At 47.9% G+C, this 19,827-nt stretch overlaps 1 protein-coding gene across 2 annotated transcripts in view; it reads left to right on the top strand.

Moving 5' to 3' along the window:
* The first annotated feature begins 520 nt into the window (after window positions 1–520).
* Window positions 521–19,827, top strand: part of FRAS1 (Fraser extracellular matrix complex subunit 1) — a 491,248-nt gene continuing 471,941 nt past the window's right edge. For both annotated transcript variants that reach the window (XM_051820195.3, XM_051820194.3), the window contains exons 1-2: window positions 521–1,320; window positions 12,928–12,959. In XM_051820195.3, the coding sequence (XP_051676155.3) occupies window positions 1,245–1,320; window positions 12,928–12,959 (108 nt within the window). In that variant the 5' untranslated portion in view covers window positions 521–1,244. The remainder of the gene's footprint in view (window positions 1,321–12,927; window positions 12,960–19,827) is intronic.

The following is a 19,827-nucleotide window of genomic DNA, read 5'->3' as shown; positions in this document are numbered from 1 at the left end:
TGGTGGACACCCCCACCCTCACCCTGGAATCGGCCACTCCCCAGGCGAGAGGCGTGGGCCGGTTTGCAGACCCTCAGCTGTGCCTGATCTTGCCTCGCACTTCCCCCACGCCGCCGCTCCGGCCCCCGGTGTGACCACTTTTAATCCCGCCCCAGACAAAGCCAATCTGAACTCCGGCAGAATGAATAAGGGGATCAGGTTGCGCTCTCGGCCTCCCCTCACCCCCCCTCCCCGCGGCTCCCCTTCCCCACGTGACTCTCTGGAATCTTTGCCAAAGCTCCGAGTCCCTGGGTCCATTTTCACGCCGAGCAAAGGAGAAAGGAAGCAGAGCCCGGGAGGCGGAGGAAGGCGGGGCGTGCGTCCTTTAAATGCGGGGATCCAGCCGGTGCCCCAGTGCGTGCGTTTCTGAGCATTAAGTTGGGAGTCTCCAGTTCCTTCCTCTGTGCATTTAAAATGATGGCTCCTCCTCCGCTGCCGTAGGCGCTCCTCCACCCCGCAGAGCAGCTCCGGGGTGCGCGGTGCAGAGGTGGGTGTCGGTGTGGAGCAAGCCGCGCCCCCGCAGCCCTCCTCACCCAGGAGAGGGGCGGGAGCGAGAAAGTAGCAGCCGCGCCCCCAGCCCTCCCGGGAAGCCCGAGAACCGGCTGCTGCAGGCGGCTGAGCCCGAGGCGGCGCGGTGCGGCTGCGGCGCGGGCGCGTCCCGGGAGCCGCCCGCAGCGCCGTGCAAAGTTTCCAGCCAGCGGCCTCCGGCGCCCGGTGGCCGCACCGGGAAGTGGCTGTGGGAGGGTGCTTCTCTGTCCCGGGCGAGCCCCTCTGCCGACGCAGCGCGCTCATAGGGTGTCCAGGGAACTTTGCAGAGCCGCTTGGGACGAACGTGCTCCAGGACTGCCTGGATTCCAGAGCAGAAAGCCCGGGACATCCGACCAGCCGCTGACCCGCAACTTTCCGGAGAGACGTGGCCGCGGAGCTGTGCGCGCTGCCGCCGCCGGCTCTCCCGAGCGCTGCCTACGTGGGTGTCGCGCTCTGCTGGGGAGCTCGGAGCGCTCTCCGCCCGGGGCCACGAGTGAACGGAACCCCAGCCGCCTCGGACGCCTCTGGGCTGATGTGAGTGTCGCCAGCGCCCCGTGTCCTCGGAGCTGATCGCCTGCGGTCCCCCAGCCTCGGTACTCCGAAGCCAGCGGTTTGCCCGAGAGTCGGTTCTTGGATGCTGCAGGCTGTGCTCCTGCAGCGTGGGAGCCGCGGCGGCGATGGGAATCGTCCAAGTGTGGCTCGCGGTGGCCCTGGCGCTGGCGGCAGTAGCTGTGTTGCCTCCTCCTTCCCAAGGTAAGGGAACCGGGCCGTGCGCGCGCCTTGGTGCGGTGGGCAGAACTCGGCGCGTTTTTAGGGTCTGGTGTGTGGGACGGAAGTTATTCTCTCCCGGTGGCGGGTTGGGACGGGAGGCGACTTCTGCTGAGAAGATTCTTACCCCCGATTGAGTTGTGTTCAGGTCTCAGCCCCAGCCAAGACCTCTCTCTCTCTCTCTATGCCCCCAGTGCGTTTGGCTAGGTGGCTGGTGGGCCATCGGGGTGACATCCCTGGAATTGGATTATTTTTCTTTCCGCTTCCCCAGAAGGGAAAGCAACTCCAGAGAACGTCCGAGACTTCTGCCCTCGCCCCGTGAAACCTCCCATCTCCCACCTGCAAGCCTCATCGCTCTCCGGCCATGCTAGCCACGCTCAAGTCTAGTTAAGATTTTATCCCGACCTGGTCAGAGCGTGTTTTGAACGTGGGCAATTGCGATAAAAGAAACCTGCTCGGGACGGAGAGGCAAGAGCCTGCCTGCTTCCTCCCAGGAAGGAAGAAAAAAAAAGTAGCTCCTGAGAGTTTAGGTGCATTTTGTTCGTCCTCCGCCTCCCAGGTTTCCTCCGGGCTCCTACTACGTGTAAAATCCCGAGCTGGGGCCGAGAACGGAGATGGGGAAAGAGTTGTCGCCATGATATCGGGAGCGATCTGGGCTCAGCCCAAGAAATGAATCCATGAGTAAATCCGGAGTCGGCGGGGAGGAGGAGGCAGTGGGCAGCCGGGCCCTGCGACGCGAGGCGCGCGGAGCTCCCACCTGCTCCCTCCGGGAAGTCGCCCAGCCGGAGCGGGAGGGGGAAGGGCGCCGCCGGCTGCGAGCGAGACTGCTCCGTCCGTCCGCCGCGCCGGGGTTCGGCTTCGCTTCCCGGCTCTACTCTTGATTCATCCACCTGCCCGGTGGAGGAGTTCACCTGCCCGGGCGCGCAGCAGAGCCGCGGTGGCGGCGGACTTGGGACCCGGGCTCAGGACTAGGGGCGGCCGCAAATCCGGGGAGGACAAAGCCCTGCCTCGGGTCGCTCTCTAGGCAAGCGGCAGAGGCTCTTTAGGATCTTCTGGAGAGAAAGTGACCAGGCCTTGGAAGTGCCCGTCCATCAGGGGGCATTCCCCGTGGGAGAGAGGCGGCGTGCCCGCACGCTTCCGCGCGCTGTGTCTGGCGTGTAGCACCTCCGGGGGAAGCACTTTGCAGCCTTTCTCAACCGTGCACGCGTGCAGAAACAGTTACTGCATAGGTACTTGTGGGTGCCTGCTTAGAAATAGTCCTTGTAGGTTTTAATTTTAATAATAGGCGTGACAGAAGAGTCAGCCCAGGCCGCCCAAACCTGAACTTTGATTTAGAAAAACTAGTTTCACACGGTGGCAGTTTCTCCCTGAGAATCATCTACCAGCCCCGCAGAAAACCTGCTATCACTCCCGGATTGCTCACCAGGGGGCAGTTGGTATGATACACTTGCTCAGAACCAAACCTCTTGACATGACAGAAGCCATTATTAACAGCCTACAGGGTGCGCTCTTTGGAAGACCGGCTGATACAGTGGCAAAATTTGAGAACTGACGAACAAATGTGGGAAAATAAAGTCTGCTTCAGTCTTGATTAGTGGTGGTGGTGGGTGATACTCCTTCAAGGAATCTTTGGAGACTTGCTTTTTATTGGGTCACCTCACCTTCGGAGCGTCCTGCATTCATTGCACACTTGCTTTGATAGGCTGTTTCCATCCAAGTCATATTGATGCTTATCTAGTAACCAATGAATGGACAAATGCATGAGACATTTGAACACATTATTTGCCTGGCACTGTACTAAACACTTTACATACTGTGTCTCAATTAATTTAATTATGTGATACCAGTCTACAGACAAAAAGTCCGTTGTCATCCAATGAGATCTTTAGTTTGATTCTGTCAAGATTTTTTCTTTCTTTTGAAAATAAGAGCATTGAGGGTCTGGCACTTGGCTCAGTGGTTTTGATGCCTGTTGACATGCCTGCATTCCATTTCAAAAGTGTCTAGGTTTCAATCTTGGGTTTGCTTCCAGTTCCAGCTTCCTTTAAAGTGCACTCTGGGAGGCAGCAAGTGATGGCTTGGTGGCTTGTAGTTGGGTTTTTGCCACCCACATGGGAGACACAGATTGAGTTCCTGGCTCTTCCTGGCCCAGCCCAGGTTGTTGCAGGTATTTGGTGAATGAACCAGTGAATGGAAGATTTCTTTCTTTGCTTCTTAAATAAATAAAAACATTTAAAAAGCATTAAACCAAGGATCTTAGAGATTGCCTCCAATGTTATTATTAGTTAAGGGAATGATTTTTTTTCTTATTTTTTTTGGCAGGCAGAGTGGACAGAGAGAGAGAGAGACAGGTCTTCCTTTGCTGTTGGTTCACCCTCCAATGGCCGCCGCGGCTGGTGCGCTGATCTGATGGCAGGAGCCAGGTACTTATCCTGGTCTCCCATGGGGTGCAGGGCCCAAACACTTGGGCCATCCTCCACTGCACTCCCAGGCCACAGCAGAGAGCTGGCCTGGAAGAGGGGGAACCAGGATAGAATCCGGCGCCCTGACCGGAACTAGAACCCGGTGTGCCGGCGCCACAAGGCGGAGGATTAGCCTAGTGAGCCACGGCGCCAGCCGTTAAGGGAATGATTTTAAAAATGCAGAAGAAACATTCACATGTGTGCTTCTCTTGAGATGAACCCTGGTGGTTCCTTTCTTGGCTAACTTGTGGCGCATTTGTTTTCTTCTCCGTGCTTGGAGAACCTATCATACAGGCACCCGGCAATGTAGGTGCTTCCACAATTACAGTGGCTGCAGGTGTGGTCTCCCTCACTTAGCTGTGTGCTTATTAAGGGTTAGGGTGACTCCTAGTTGTTACCTCCAGCCTAGCTCCTAGTACACAGTAAGTGCTCAAAAATATCGTCTGATCACATCCTTTTGAATTAAACTTAAGTGGTAGACTGGCCTCTATAACTAGTTCACTGACCTTGAATGAACCACCTGACTTCTTTGGGCTGTGAGCCTGTCATTTATAAATGAAGAATTCGATGAGGTGATAGCTCTAGTATATTTTTTTGCTCATTGTCAAGCACAGAAAAAAAAGAGATGGGCATTTGCTGCGTCTTTTGTGATCAATTGCAACTTTCTGGTTCTAAATTTTCTTTCAATTATCAAGAGAAAAATGAACTTTTGCAAATAAATTATTGGCAGTCCCATTTTACATTGCCTTTTATTGCAAAACTGACATATTACTTTGATTTGAGGATGCAATAAAGTCAAGAAGTCACAGAGAAACCTCTAACATGCTGCTTTCTGAATCAGAGAAACTCTGCCTTGGCATTTTCTGGAGAGATTCATTGGGTGGTATTGCCCTGGAAGTCTCATGGAGTTAGAGTAGATAGAATAATTGGCTTGGAATAGGGAAAGATTATGCAATTGGAGGTTAAGAGATCTGAAGTCTACTTTGTATCCCATCACTCCCCTTGTGATTTTAGCAAATCATAACATTTCCTAGGCTTTTCCTGTAAATGTCATTTGTAGAGTACATTGAAAAGGATCATTTGCTAGAGGAAGTATTTTATTTGTAGGTGTGTCAGTAGTTTTGGTTGCTTTTAGATTGAGAGTCCCATAGGCTAAGGACTCAATCCTTCAAACTCAGTGTTAGGAAAGAGAAGACATCCACTGGGATATATAGTCTATCTTTTCATTCTCTCATTTCACAAACCTTTATTGAGAGCTTAAGTGTTAGGTTATATATTTAAAAAAAATTTTTTTTGGGCCGGCGCTGTGGCATAGCGGGTTAAAGCCCCAGCCTGAAGCGCCAGCATCCCATATGGGCACTGGTTCTAGTCCCGGCTGCTCCACTTCTGATCCAGCTCTCTGCTATGGTATGGGAAAGCAGTAGAAGAAGACCCAAGCCTATGGGCCCCTGCACCCACATGGGAGACCCAGAAGAAGCTGCTGGCTCCTGGCTTTGGATCGGCTCAGCGCCGGCTGTTGCAGCCATTTGGGAGTGAAGCTGCAGATGGCAGATCTCTCTCCGTCTCTGCCTCTCCCTGTAACTCTTTCAAATAGATAAAAAAAATTTTTAAGATTTATTTATTTATTTGAAAGGCAGAGTTACAGAGAGGCAGAGGCAGAGGCAGAGAGAGAGAGAGGTCTTCCATCTGCTGGTTCACTCCCCAGATGCCAAAACAGCCAGAGCTGTGCTGATCTGAAGCCAGGAGCCAGGAGCTTCTTCCAGGTCTCCCTCACAGGTGCAGAGGCCCAAGGTATTGGGCCATCTTTCACTGCTTTCCTAGGCCATAGCAAATGAGCTGGATTGGAAGTAGAGCAGCAGGGACTCGAACTGGCACCCATATGGGATGCTGGCACTGCAGGCAGCAACTTAACCCATTATGCCACAGTGCTGGCCCCAGGTTATGTCTTTTTTTTTTTTTTTTAAGATTTTATTTATTTGAGAGGTAGAGTTACAGACAGTGAGAGAGAGACAGAAAGAAAGGTCTTCCTTCCACTGGTTCACTCCCCAGGTGGCTGCAATAGATAGAACTGCACCGGTATGAAGCTAGGAGCCAGGAGCTTCCTCCAGGTCTCCCATGCAGGTGCAGGGGCCCAAGCACTTGGGCCAACTTCTGCTTTCCCAGGCCACAGCAGAGAGCTGAATTGGAAGAGGAGCAGCCAGGACTTGAACCGGCGCTTATATGGGATGCCGGCGCCGCAGGCGGAAGATTAACCTTTGCCACAGCGCTGGCCCCAAGGTTATGTCTTATAGGAAGATATAAATATCAACCAGGGGCAGGCACCGGCATCCCATATGGGCGCCATTCTAGTCTCAGTTGCTCCTCTTCCAGTCCAGCTCTCTGCTATGGCCCGGGAGGCAGTGGAGGATGGCCCAAGTGCTTGGGCCCTGCACCTGCATGGGAGACCAGGAGAAGTACCTGGCTCCTGGCTTCGGATCGGTGTAGCTCCAGCTGTGGTGGCCATTTGGGGAGTGAACCAACAGAAGGAAGACCTTTCTCTCTGTCTCTCTCTCTCACTGTCTAACTCTGTCAAATTAAAAAAATCAAAACCAAAACCTGCAGAACACCTCATAGGTCCTGCCCTCAAGGAGTTAGCATACCCAAACATCATTAGTATCAGGGAAATAACAGCTGGGACTTGGTACGTTTGGTCCTTGGTGGTTTTCCAGTATTGAAGTGTTAGATTGCAACTCTGCATCTTTTGGCTTCTGTGACAACCCGCCAGTGGCACCCAAAGGTGATGTATTGTCCTAGACTCTTTTCCCCATCATAGTGCATTTCCATTCCCCTCTGGGGACTGGTTTCTGGGTATGTCCTTCTTGCACACATCCTCCGGTGAGGACAAGTCTTCTATATTCTCTCTTACAGACTTGGTGTTGATATCACTCAGTGTTACTCAGATGCTCAGGCATAAAACACTCTCTACCACCTGGCTCGGAGGAGAGGAGGGACTGCTACCACGCGGCAAAGCTGGAGCTGCATGCCAAATCTTTTAATAGTTCCAAATGGTTGGCCCAGTTTTCCCTTTAACTACTCGATTAATTGATCTGACTCTTAGTTGACAATAATCAGGACGTGAGCTGTCATGTCAGTCCAGAAAATGATTGTTTTAACTGTTCTACAGTGTACAGAGCCATATGCTGAATTACGACACAACATCAAGCCTGAATCTTTAAATGCCAACTTGTAGCTGCTTGTTCCTAGTGAGTCATGTTTTGTGATACCCTGCTCTCCAAGTCTCTTCAAATCTTAATGGTTGTTATCTGCCATAATTTCTTTAAACTGATGGTTCTGATACCGTTGGCTCTTGGATTGAACTTCCCTAAGTTACTCAGTTTAGCAGTTAGTTTTGATAGTAATATCTTCAGGATGTAAGTACCAGGGCAAATTGTATCTCAAGTTTTCTCTGAAGACATTACATTTCATATGGGTATCTCAGAAAGGAGGCATTTAGTTTTTCAAATTTTATGATAGGAAGTATTTTGCCTCTTTGACCTGTAACAGTTGAGCCAACCACACAAGGGGAAGGGTGGCCTAGACTCATGACCTTGGCTTCCTTGTTCATGTTGTGGAATTCAAAAGTGTGTGGAAAAATGGAATTAAAATAAAAGTTTAGGGGCCAGCACTTTGGCGGAGTGGGTAAAACCACCCACCTGTGACGCCAGCAATCCCATGTGAGCACTGGCTCGTATTCCAGCTGCTCCAATTCCAATCTAGCTCTCTGCTAATGGCCTGGGAAAGCAGAGGAAGACGGCCCAAATGCTTGGGTCCCTGCATCCATGTGGGAGACCTGGAAGAAGCTTTTGGCTCCTGGCTTTGGCCTGGTCTAGGCCTGGCCATTGAGATTATCTTTGGGAATGAACCAGCAGATGGAAGCTCTCTGTTTCTGTCTCTCCCTTTCTCTGTAGTTCTTTTAAGTAATTAAAAAAATTAAAAAAAAAAAAAGATGTTTATTGTAGTCAAAACATTTAAAATCCATGCATGCTTTTTCATTATATACATTTCCATGAACTTAAAAATTTTTATTTATTTGAAAGAGAGACAGAAGAGATCTCCTATCCACTGGCCAGCTCCCCAATGGCCAAGGCTGAGCCAGGCTACAGTTGGGCCAGGAACTCAAACCTCCATGGGTGGCAGGGAACCGAGTACCCCTGCTGCCACTGGGGGTGTTCATTAGCCAGAAGCTGCGATTGAGAGAGCAGCGGGACTCAAACCCAGCATTCTGACAGGGAACGTCCTAAACAGCGTCTTAACCACTGTGCAAATGCCAGCTCCTTATGAACTTTTTGAAGACCTGTTTGCAGGGGTATCAAAATGTTTTGGCACCAAAATAAATGCATGGTTTGATTCCTTTTTCCATGAGCCTTTGGAAGAGCTCTTGTAATTGCTTGTCCCTGTAGAGCTTCGTGCTGTCTCTCATGGTCTTGGAGGGCCGGAAGGGAACTGCTGAGGCATCTCCGCTGTGTTCTGTCCCCTGCAACAGGCAGCGTTCTGGGTTAAAGCTCTCTGCTTCCATTGTCTCTCATGTCTCCCCCTTTCCTTGAAGAAGGCCTGTTTCTCCTTCCAGAGCTGCACCAACTCTCAGAATTCTCTTTGAGCTGGAGTTTCCTTTAAAATCCAGCCAAATCCATACCTGGATAGACTGCTGCCATTCAATGCTCCTTAAGACAAAGAACAACGGATGGGGGCTGACTTGTCTTCCATGCTATGAGAATTGACCCATCAGCGAAAAGTCTACTGCTCAGGTTCTGAAGCAGAAACTGCGTCTAGCACCCAGTGCCACCAACCTCCTGCTTCATCTGCTGGTGGGTGTGTGGCCCGTGCTAGGGAGGAGAAAGATGCTTGCTTCGGATGGCTGCATCTGGCTGTGGATGGTTATAAATGTTTGATAAGACTGGGCATCACACTGGAATGCTTTATTTTCTCAAGAGAGTAGAAATGAGGTTTTGGAAACGGTGTTAATGGAGACTCATTCATGCAGCTGCCTTCCGGGTAGAGCTAGTCTGTTTCAGGCAAGCCCTTGGAGGGGAAAGCTTATTTCTCTTGGAATTGTACATCACAGAGTGACCCAAATTGAATGATTTCCTTTCCTGGTGATAGAATTTATCAGCAGCCACACACCATTTTGACTTGAGTCTCCAGCAGATGTTTGGCTTAACCAAGTATGGATGTGGTGCCACACTCAGAGCTGTTTTATGTTTTCATATTGCAGTGAATTTATAACCTCTGTTTAAGTTTCCAAAAATGAGATCTGGGATGGGTATTTGTGCACTGCTTAAGATACTCGGTTTATTTTGGAGCTTTGAGAGGAAATTGACTTTGGCAGTTACCATTGTGGTAACAACAAAATGATGTATTTGAAGATGGTCTTTTTTTTTTAGGATTTATTTATTTGAAAGGGAGGAAGAGAGAGAGTGAGCGAGTGAGCGAGTGAGCTATCTTTCATCCACTGGTTCACTCTCCAAATGCTTGTAACAGCTGGGGTTGGGCCCGCTGAAGCCAGGAGCTAGGAACTCCATCTGGGTCTCCCATGTAGATGGCAGGAACCTGACTACTTGAGCCACCATCTACTGCCTTCTCAGGCACATTAGCAGGAAGCTGGATTGGAAGCAGAGTAGCTGAGACATTCTGGTGTGTGGTGAATGCATCCCAAGCGTGTCTCAGAGGTCGTTTTTTTTTTTTTTTTTTTTTTTTTAAAGAGTTAGACAGAAAGGTCTTCCTTTGCCGTTGGTTCACCCCTCAAATGGCCACTACTGCTGGCGCACTGCGCCGATCAGAAGCCAGGAGCCAGGTGCTTCCTCCTGGTCTCCCATGCGGGTGCAGGGCCCAAGCACTTGGGCCATCCTCCACTGCCTTCCTGGGCCACAGTAGAGAGCTGGGCTGAAAGAGGAGCAACTGGGACAGAACTGGTGCCCCAACCAGGACTAGAACCCCGGGTGCCGGTGCCGCAGGCAGAGGATTAGCCTAGTGAGCCGTGGTGCCGGCCAGAGGTCAGTTTTAAAGGTTAAATCTTGTGTGTGTTTTTTTCTAGAAGTTAAATTTTGTTGATTTTAAAGATCATATATAAAAATTATATATACTTCAAGACATCCTGTTGAATTTTTTTTTTTTATTTTTTTATTTTTTTTATTTTTTGACAGGCAGAGTGGACAGTGAGAGAGAGAGACAGAGAGAAAGATCTTCCTTTGCCGTTGGTTCACCCTCCAATGGCCGCCGCGGCCGGCGCGCTGCGGCCGGCGCACCGCACCGATCCGATGGCAGGAGCCAGGAGCCAGGTGCTTTTCCTGGTCTCCCATGGGGTGCAGGGCCCAAGCACTTGGGCCATCCTCCACTGCACTCCTGGGCCACAGCAGAGGGCTGGCCTGGAAGAGGGGCAACCGGGACAGAATCCGGCGCCCCGACCGGGACTAGAACCTGGTGTGCCGGCGCCGCTAGGCGGAGGATTAGCCTAGTGAGCCGCGGCGCCGGCCCTGATATACATATGGAATTCTATCTATTGATTAAAGACTAGTGTCAAAGTTTTCATGGTTAAACCATCAAAAAATGAATGGGCTGAAAGGAAAAGAAAGGTTAATTTTGTTAAATTTTATCTGTGTGATGGTGATCTTTGTGATAACTTTTTTTTTAAAACATAAAAATTAAATGTCCAAAGTAATTTACTTTTAAATTTTTTAAAAGATTTATTTATTTAACACCCACAGATTCATTCTCCAAATGGCTGCAACATCTGGGACTGGGCCTGGCCAAAGCCAGGAGCCAGGGGCTTTATCTGGGTCTCCAGTGGCAGGGGCTCAGGTACTTGGGGTGTCCTCTGCTGCTTACCTAGGCCGTTATCAGAAGTGGTGTGGCTGGGACAGTTGTGGACAGGGGCTTAACCTGCTGTGCCACAACACTGGCCCTCATTCAAATAATTTAGAAAATGAATTGTGTTGATATATATTTGAGATATATAAGATTATTTGATATATATATATACATGTACACCTATACATATATATATTTATATATCTGTGATGTACTGTAGACTGAAATACTTTGCCTTTTGAACAGGATTTCTTGAGGAAAAATAAGTCAATTATAAATTTTCCCCCATAAGTTTTATATCGAGTAATCCTCATTTGAATGTCAAGGGCAGGGAAGTCAATTCAGTAAATTGGCCTACAGAGTTCTTTGATTCAAATACAGCATAAGCAGTCATCTCACTTTCTTTAAAGATTGTCCTTCCTTTCACTGTTGGTGGAGAGAGTGGACTGGCCCATTCCTGAGAAATATTTTTGAGGTTTCATGAGTCATCTGTTAGAGGGCAGCACTGCAGTAAAATATGCCCTCCTCTCTCTGGAAGCCAACTGTGGTACCTTGTCAACATGAACCTTGGGGTGTGGTGCAGTTGCTATCTGTTTTGCAACCTCAATTTTTGAGCGAGTGGCGGGTAGCACAATGCTTACCTCTTTCTCAGTTAAATCAACCCCTGTTGTGCTGCTCAAAAATTGGTTGAGAATCTGCATATGTTTTTTAAGATCAAGCTTGCCATTTTATTTTCAAATATTTATGTTAGAGTCTTAATTGTTGATATGCTAGTTGTTCAAGAATATGTACTCTGTCCCATTGAAATTCAGCCTTCTTTTCCATTTAGAAACAATTCATCTGTTGTTTTTCATTTGGTACTTAATGACTGGAAAATATAAAGATGTATCAGTTTATAAGCAGCCCATCGGAAGAAAAATTGAGTGAAAAGAGGGAGAAGAGTGTATTGGGGGTCATGAACTCAAGAGGAGGATTCTCAAGTAACTACCATTTAAACCACTGTCCTATAAAATGATTTAATCTGTTAGAAGTGTGAAATGGGCTGGCGCCGCGGCTCACTAGGCTAATCCTCTGCCTTGTGGCACCAGCACACCGGGTTCTAGTCCCGGTCGGGGCGCTGGATTCTGTCCCGGTTGCCCCTCTTCCAGGCCAGCTCTCTGCTGTGGCCAGGGAGTGCAGTGGAGGATGGCCCAAAGTACTTGGGCCCTGCACCCCATGGGAGACCAGATAAGTACCTGGCTCCTGCCATCGGATCAGCGCGGTGCGCTGGCCGCGGTGGCCCTTGGAGGGTGAACCAATGGCAAAGGAAGACCTTTCTCTCTGTCTCTCTCTCTCACTGTCCACTCTGCCTGTCAAAAAAAAAAAAAAAAAAAAAGTGTGAAATGGGTGTTTTGTATTAATCAGATACTTAGGTATCTGTGTGAAGAAGCAGGAACTGCAAAGGGGTAGACGCACACACACACAGACGCATGTACACACACACGCCTGGAAGATCCTCCAACATTCATGGAAAGTGCATATAATGAAAAAAACTATGTACAAATTTTGAATTTTTTTGCACCATAATAGCATGCTCTTTTAATTCAATTTTCCCATACAGTTTAAAAAGGCACCCTTGTACATTTTTATGTATTTGGTGGAGTGGATGCAGCATTCTATCATTGGTAAGGCTGGGACAAGGAAATACCCAAGAATGATTTCACAAGTGATCGGTGTAGGCACAAAGTGCTATGAACTCAAAGAGGGAAGCGGGTAGTAATCCTGTGGGCTGGTAGAGTTTCAGGAAGGAGATAGGATCAAGTTCAAGGGGCTTGAATAGACCAAATGTATCTCTTGTTGGAAACGAAAATGAACAAAGGCCTTTGGACATGGAAATATATTGTAGATCCTAAGCTGGTCTCTGGGCTGGACTGGGGAATTTATGGAAGTGAAGAGTGGAGGAGCAGTTTGGATAAGCAAATTGGGACTGGATTATGGGGACTTTCCTGATGTGTCGCAAAGGAAAAATCTGTACTGTATTTATAGTGTGCCATCATAAACACATTTATTTTAAAATTCAAACGATCACTTTTAATGATGCTTTCCCTCATCGATGTCCAAGAAATGTTGTTTTGGTGTATGGGGCTCTTTCCCCAGGGAGAGAATGCTCAAGCTTTTAAGATTTTGGAAAAAGCAGTTTGCTTATTAAGATGCGTGTAGATGCAGTTTTAGCAGCAATTCTGCAGGGGCAGGGCCTCTGGGTTTATTTTGCATCCCTTTTAATTCTTGTTTTGTTTTTCCCCCACAGGTGCTTGTATCTATCAGGGGTCCTTGTTGGCGGTAGGTCCTTAATATATTTGGTGTATTTTTTTTTTAAATGTAAAATGCTTGATTGAGGTTACTGAGTGAGTGAGGTGATCCTGTCCTTGTAAACTCTGTTGATTTTGCTTCACAGTTTGCGGATTAGCCCGTATCCTGGCACAATTGTGCTCAATGACTTAATACCTTTCCAGAGTGCATTAGTTCCACTTGAATACTTGGGTGATGGAAGCGAAGTTCAAACACTCAACACGTAGCCTGTGTTCTGTGGCTGGCCTTTGTGTTCTTTCAGTCGGAGAGAAAATGGGATCCCATCCTCTTGTCAGATATGAAGAGGGCACAGGGTCTCTATCCTGTTGTATTGGCTTCTCCCTTTGGACCCGCCTTCCAAAAAAGCTAAATTTGGTCCAATAGGTAGTCTGATCGTTGCTCTGAATGAAACCTGAGTGTTGGTAAACAACAAACAAATTAGCATTTTGTCTCTGAACTTTTGCCATATAGGGTAGAATTGATTTTGAATTTAATGTCGGAATGCCTTGGGGGATAAGCTCCTGCAAGTCTCATGCATTTCTTTTCATTAGTAATGTACTGTGGTGCATAACAGTGTGTTAAAGCCTTATTGAAGAGATTGTCTACACTCCATCAACTCTAATAAATGGTATGACAAGTCATTCTTCACCACTTTTTTATTTTGGTTTAATAAATGCTGTAATAAAACAGAACTGAGATGGTTGGAAAAGCTTTGCTCAATCCCATCACAACCTGTTATTGACATGTGTGATATTAATAAGTCATCTTGGATTATCCTCGTGGTATTGAAATAAATGAAAATTATCTGAAGTATCTGAGAGCCTAGATAATTATAGATATTCACAGTGATATTCTTAAATCTGAACTTTATAGCTTTTAGTTACTACTTGGGAGATTTAAATATTTTTTTGCTTTTTTTTTTATTAAGGAATCAGGGAAAAAAAGCCATTTTCCTTCTCCTTCTCATTCCATGCTCTTAAACAATCTTTCTTTTTAGACTTTAATACATTTTAGGATCATTTTTAAAGTTGCAGTGCTGTCGACTACATCATCAGGTTGGGGAGTTATAGTAGATATTATAGACAAGTCAGTCATCTCTGTTAATATGAAGACAATTGCTTATTGTATAGAGTGCTTCATAATTTGTCACTGTATTTTCATAGCTATTGATTTGCTCGGTGCTGCTAATAGGCCAGTGAAATAAGTGGGTCATGTGTTATTCTAAGCCCTCCCCTTTCCTAGTAGAGAATGAGGGACAGAGATGAAGAGATTGGCCAACAGTAATTGGTCATTATAGGAGTGGACTAGAACAAGACAACGTGTCTTCTCTCTTCATTCCACCTGTATGTGAAGAACAGTTGCTGGACTGTCTTCCAGAGTTGACTTTGCTCCGTGTTATTTGGGAGGTTAGCTGGATCAAGTTCAAGGGAGAAGCGCTCCTCCATGCCAGGCCCTGGCGGAACCTGGAGCCCACAGCTGTCTGTGGTTAGTGGCCTGTGTGCTCTTGCACCAAATCACTCCTGACCCTCCAGGTGACTTGGTTTACCAAGACCCTGCTGTGTTTGTTCCTGAACCTTCTGTAGCCCAAATGTAGTACTGTACTTACACAATTCAGTCAGAGAAATAATCCATGTGTTACAGTAATAGGGGTTATTATGACACCAATATGGAGTGACAGCTATGGATCTGCTGTTCTAGGCATTGTGATGCATCACTGTGGAAGCAGATTAAACTCCCTGCCTTGGTGAAGCTTGGATGATCATAAGGCAAATGCAGAGAATGCCCCAAAGGTGTGCTATAGAGAAAAACACTGTGACGGTAGGGGAATGGAGAAGACTCGGGAGGGGATCAGGGTGGCTGTTTTAATTAGGGTTTTGGGATCAGAGTGCCTGAGTTTGAATCCTTGCTCCACTTCTGATTCCGGCTTCCTGCGAATGTGTACCTTGGGAGGCAGCAGTTGATAGAGCAAGTACTTAGTCCCCTATCTCTCATGTGGGAGACCCAGGTTGAGTTCCAGCCTCTTAGATTTGGCCTAGCCACGCCCTGCCTGTTGTGTGCACTCTGGATATGAACCAGCAGATGGAAGATCTCTGTCTCTCTCTGTTCCCAACCACCTTTCAAATACATACATACATACATACATACATACATAATTAAGTAGGGCAATAGGGAAGGCTTTACTGAAAAGGTTTATTAATCTGTTTTCTTTGCTAAGAACACAGTACCACAGACTGGGTGAGGTATAAGAACAGAGATTTATTTTTGTCTCACAATTCTGGAGGTCAAATCTGGTGATGCCCCTCTTGCTGGCTGATTGCTGAGGTGGTGCAGAGCAAGAGACAGGGCGTGTGTGTGCCTGTGAGGCAGGTCTCTCTCACTCACCAGGGCTCAGTCTTGGGGACTCCATTCCAAAAACCTTATTTAATCCTCATCACCCCCAAAGACCCCAATTCTAAACTCTGCCATTGCTTAAATTTCCACCCTCTTAATTCCTCATAATGAGGATGCCATTTCTACACAGGGAACTGTGGTGGACACACTGAAGTTCTGGTCAAATTACAGCAGAAGGTGACATTTGAACAAATATCAGAAAGAGGCAGTTATATGAGCACCTCCACATGCATTCAGAGGAAGAGAATTCCAGAGGGGAGAATACAAGTGTGAGGTCTTGGGCAGTGTTGTGGTGCAGAGAGCTTAGACACTACCTGCATCGCTGGCATCTCAGATTGGAGTGCCAGTTCCAGACCTGGTCACTCTACTTTCCATCCAGCTCCCTGCTAATGACCCTGAGAAAGCAGCTGAGATGGCTAACATGCTTGGGCCTCTGCAGCCCACATAGGAGACCCAGATGGGGTTCCAAACTCCTTGCTTTGGCCTGGCCCAGCCCTGGTGGTTGTGGCCATTTGGGGAGTGAACCAGTAGATGGAAGATCTCTCTCCTTCAACTAAAAATAAATAAATCTTAAAAGAAAAAATAAGGGTTAGGTCTGAGGCAGGAGATTGCTTGGCCATTGGAGGTAGGTGGAGCTCACAGGAGGTGGAGCATGTTGGTCCTTGGACAGACTTTAGCTTGTCCTTTCAGTGAGCTGGGTGGGAGCATGAGAGATGAGGAGTGACAAAATCTGACTTATAGTTTAATTAAACTGCTGAAGTGGGAGTGTGGAAAGAAATAATATTCTTGTTTCTAGGGAAACTATGTTGAATACTTTAAAAAGACTCCACCGAGGTGAGTTACTAAAAAATTGCTGTCAAATTAAGTGTAGGAGAAACAGCTATAAAAGACTGGGAAAAAACTTGAAAATCTAGAGAGAGTCGGCTCTCGGATTTGTTCTTAACCATGTTAAGTTTTCTTTCCACTTGAAGGAAATGGCGAATGATAGGGTGGGGGCATAGTTAACTCTCCCTAGAACTCATCACCGCATCTCCTAGTGGTGAAGGAAGGCATCACACCTGCTCGGGAAAATGGCAAAGGAACAAATGTTTATCTACTTTGAATTAAAATAAGAAGTTTTTAAGAACACTTGCATGCTGTTCCGCAGTCTCCCGGCCCGGCAGCTCTGTGGGTGAGAGTCTTCTCTTTAAGATCGGGCTGTGAGAATGGTGGTGTTGCAGACTCGGTAATCCCACCCACGTGCTCTCCGTCTTAGAGGTGGCAGTTGCTTCAGAGAATAAGGAGTCCAGACTGCCTGTTTAATGGATGAAGGGGCTGGGGCAGGCATGTGGGGTTGTTGAAGCTTGTTGGTCTCTCAGGGGAGCAAGCACAGTGGAGGGGTGGCCGTGTTGAAAATGACAAATCATTGGCTTTACCCTGAAATGACCATATTAAACACATGAGGGTGTGGACTGAGACCTGTGCTGCTGGTGGCTGTGGGGAGCAACCGGACTAGACTGAGTTACTGGAATTAAGACTTATTGTATGCATCTGCTCTCCCACAATATGGCGCTGGGAGAGAAGTAAACAGCTTCCACACAGCTGCCTCCAGTTCAACTAATAAACTGTAGGACTTGCTCCTGATTGGAGGAGAGCAGCGTACTCGGCGTGTGGGCAGCCGAGTTAGGATTGGCGGAGGAGGACTATAAAGGAGGAGAGAGACGGCATGCACCGGGAACATCTATGGGGAACATCTAGCTGAAGGAACACCCGTGCAGCCCCCGAGAGAACCGGCCGGCAGTGTGCCACTCCCCTGCGGAAGTGGGGAATGCGGCCGGGGGAACTGCCCTTCCACGGAGGTGGAAGGGATAGTAGCCAACCCGGGAAGAACCAGCAGCAAACCCGGGGAGGGCCGAGCAGACGAAAGAACAGCGCAGGGTCCTGTGTCGTTCCTCCACGAAGAGGGGGAGCGACAGGTGGCCAACTCAACAGTGTGAGGGCTTCTTATACTTATGTCTCTTTAGTCTTGTGACCTGCTTAGGGAACTGCTAGATCTGATGGATTCATGGTCCTGGTAGCTTGACAGTTCTTGTTTTGATTCTTTCTCCTCTGTTACAAACCAGCTCTGTGATGTGGGGCAGGTTACCTAAGTATTTGGAACCTCTATTGTTTCTCACGTGGAGTCCAATAGCACATATCTTGAAGGGTTTTTTTTTTTTAAAGATTTATTTTATTTATTTGAAGTACAGAGTTACAGAAAGAGGTGGAGACAGAGAGGTCCTCCATCTGCCGGTCACTCCCCAGATGGCCGCAACGGCTGGAGCTGTGCCAATCCGGAGCAAGGAGTTCTTCCTGGTCTCCCATGTGGGTGCAGAGTCCCAAGGATGTGGGCCATCTTCTGCTGTTTTCCCAGGCCATGGCAGAGAGCTGGATCGGAAGAGGAGCAGCCGGGACTAGAACCGGCGCCCATATGGGATGTTGGTACTTCAGGCCAGGGCTTTAACCCACTTTAGAGAGACAGAGAGAAAGGTCTTCCTTTGCCGTTGGTTCACCCTACAATGGCCGCCGCGGCTGGTGCGCTGCGGCCGGCGCACCGCGCTGATCCGAAGGCAGGAGCCTGGTGCTTCTCCTGGTCTCCTGTGGGGTGCAGGGCCCAAGCACTTGGGCCATCCTCCACTGCACTCCTTGGCCACAGTAGAGAGCTGGCCTGGAAGAGGGGCAACCGGGACTAGAACCTGGTGTGCCGGCGCCGCTAGGCAGAGGATTAGCCTGTTGAGCCACGGCGCTGGCTGCCCTTGAAGAGTTTTTATAGAGGAAAGAAGACCGTGAGGGGAAGCACCGTGGTGTGATGTGTGGCACGTGCTTGTCTGCTGTGAAAGGTTCCTCTTTGCTGGCCAAGAAGAAGAGAGGAAAGGTTGGTTATGAGCCACCTGCTGTGTGTTGAACACTCGGTGCTGTCTTCACAGATAAGGAAGAGACTCCGAGAGCCTAAGTCACTCGTCTAAAGTTACAGTCAGCAAGTTCTGGGGAAAGAGTGAGGTCCAGTCTGGCCGTGTATTTTATGGAGTATTCCGTTTCCCACAGTCCAGCCCGGCTGCTTGTTTTCTGTGAACACACTAGCGGATTTCACCTCAGTCCTGTATAACCCACCCCCTGCCTGCCACACCTGCCGTGCAGTTGTTTCTGCCAGTCTCTGTCCTGACCTCCTGTGAAAGCCAGCTGTCCCTGGCTAACCCCTTTCCATTGAAGTGCGGCTCTCCCACTACTGTGCACTAAATCAGCACACAGGCGAGAGACATTTAGAGGGTCACTTCATGTCCAAAATAGTCATACAGTACCGTATATGCATGTGCATATATAAAAATATATATTATACATATATTCACAAATATATATGAGAGTACCTTAAAAATTTAGGAAAAGTGAACTCAAAAGACAAACTTATTCTGGGACAAACATGTTGAAATCCATGTATATGTGAATAAGTAAAGCTTACTGAAAATGCCTGTAAGACAAGAACTGTGTAGATTTCAAAATTTTTTTTGCACCATAAAAACCTTACCTTGTAATTCAATTTCCATGAGCGTTTTGAAGTACCCTTGTACAGTATAATACATACTTATGTGTAGGTCTCTATGTGTATCTAACTTCCGTCTGTCTATCATCTCCTCCCTCCAGTGTGCTGTGTTTCCTGACTCCTGGCTGCTCCAAAGCCTTGCAGCTGTATTTTGGGATGAATTGTTCTCCAGCCACTTGGACCCTCCTCTCGCTTACGTACTTTCAGCTGTCTCCCTTCTCTTTTGGTTAGCACTCTCTTCCCCACCTTCTTTCTGTTCATTAGGTCAGAAGCTACCAGAAAGGACCAAAAAATGCAATGAGAAACACCGAGCAATCTACCTTTGGGTGTGTTTCTCATCCCGCAATAGCCAGGCATCCCTGGACTCACAGCGTGAGCCCCTGTGGGAGAGGGTGAGCCTGAGGGGAAGCTACCTGGGCAGTGTTTAACGGCGTCAGGGCCAGCCAAGGGGAGCGGGAACGTCGGTTTTTAATTTCAAAGTTTTCACATGGTTTCCATTCTTTTCCAGTGCTATTGAATAAATAAAAAGAATGTAATGTAGCTTTCCTTTCACAGAACCATGAGTGGCAAAGACTTCTGCCTGATTAAGTTCTTCCTAGAGGTGGATGGTTTTGAGTCTCCACCTCCGTTTTTCCATCTGTGAAATGGACCTGAACTGTTTGCATCTCAAGATTGTTGTGACGGTTAGAGAGCTGCAGCATAAAAGCAGTTACGATGGGCAGAGGTCGGCAAAGCCACGCTTCTTTCCTATGGCCAAGGTGTTGAGTATGGGGATTTTCCTACTTGGCATACGTTAGCTGACAACGTGAACCACAGGGCACTAGCTTTTAAAAAGCAAGCTTTTGAAATTATTTTCAAGGATGGGAAACAATGTGAACTGTTTCTTTTTTTTCTGCTGTAAACTATACGTGC

This window comes from Oryctolagus cuniculus, chromosome 8, assembly GCF_051225735.1.
Source record: "Oryctolagus cuniculus isolate XC-2025 breed Fujian yellow rabbit chromosome 8, ASM5122573v1, whole genome shotgun sequence".
Classification (NCBI taxonomy): Eukaryota; Metazoa; Chordata; class Mammalia; order Lagomorpha; family Leporidae; genus Oryctolagus; species Oryctolagus cuniculus.
The sequence above is the reverse complement of the archived record's forward strand: the minus strand, read 5'-3'. Positions and strand labels throughout refer to the sequence as shown.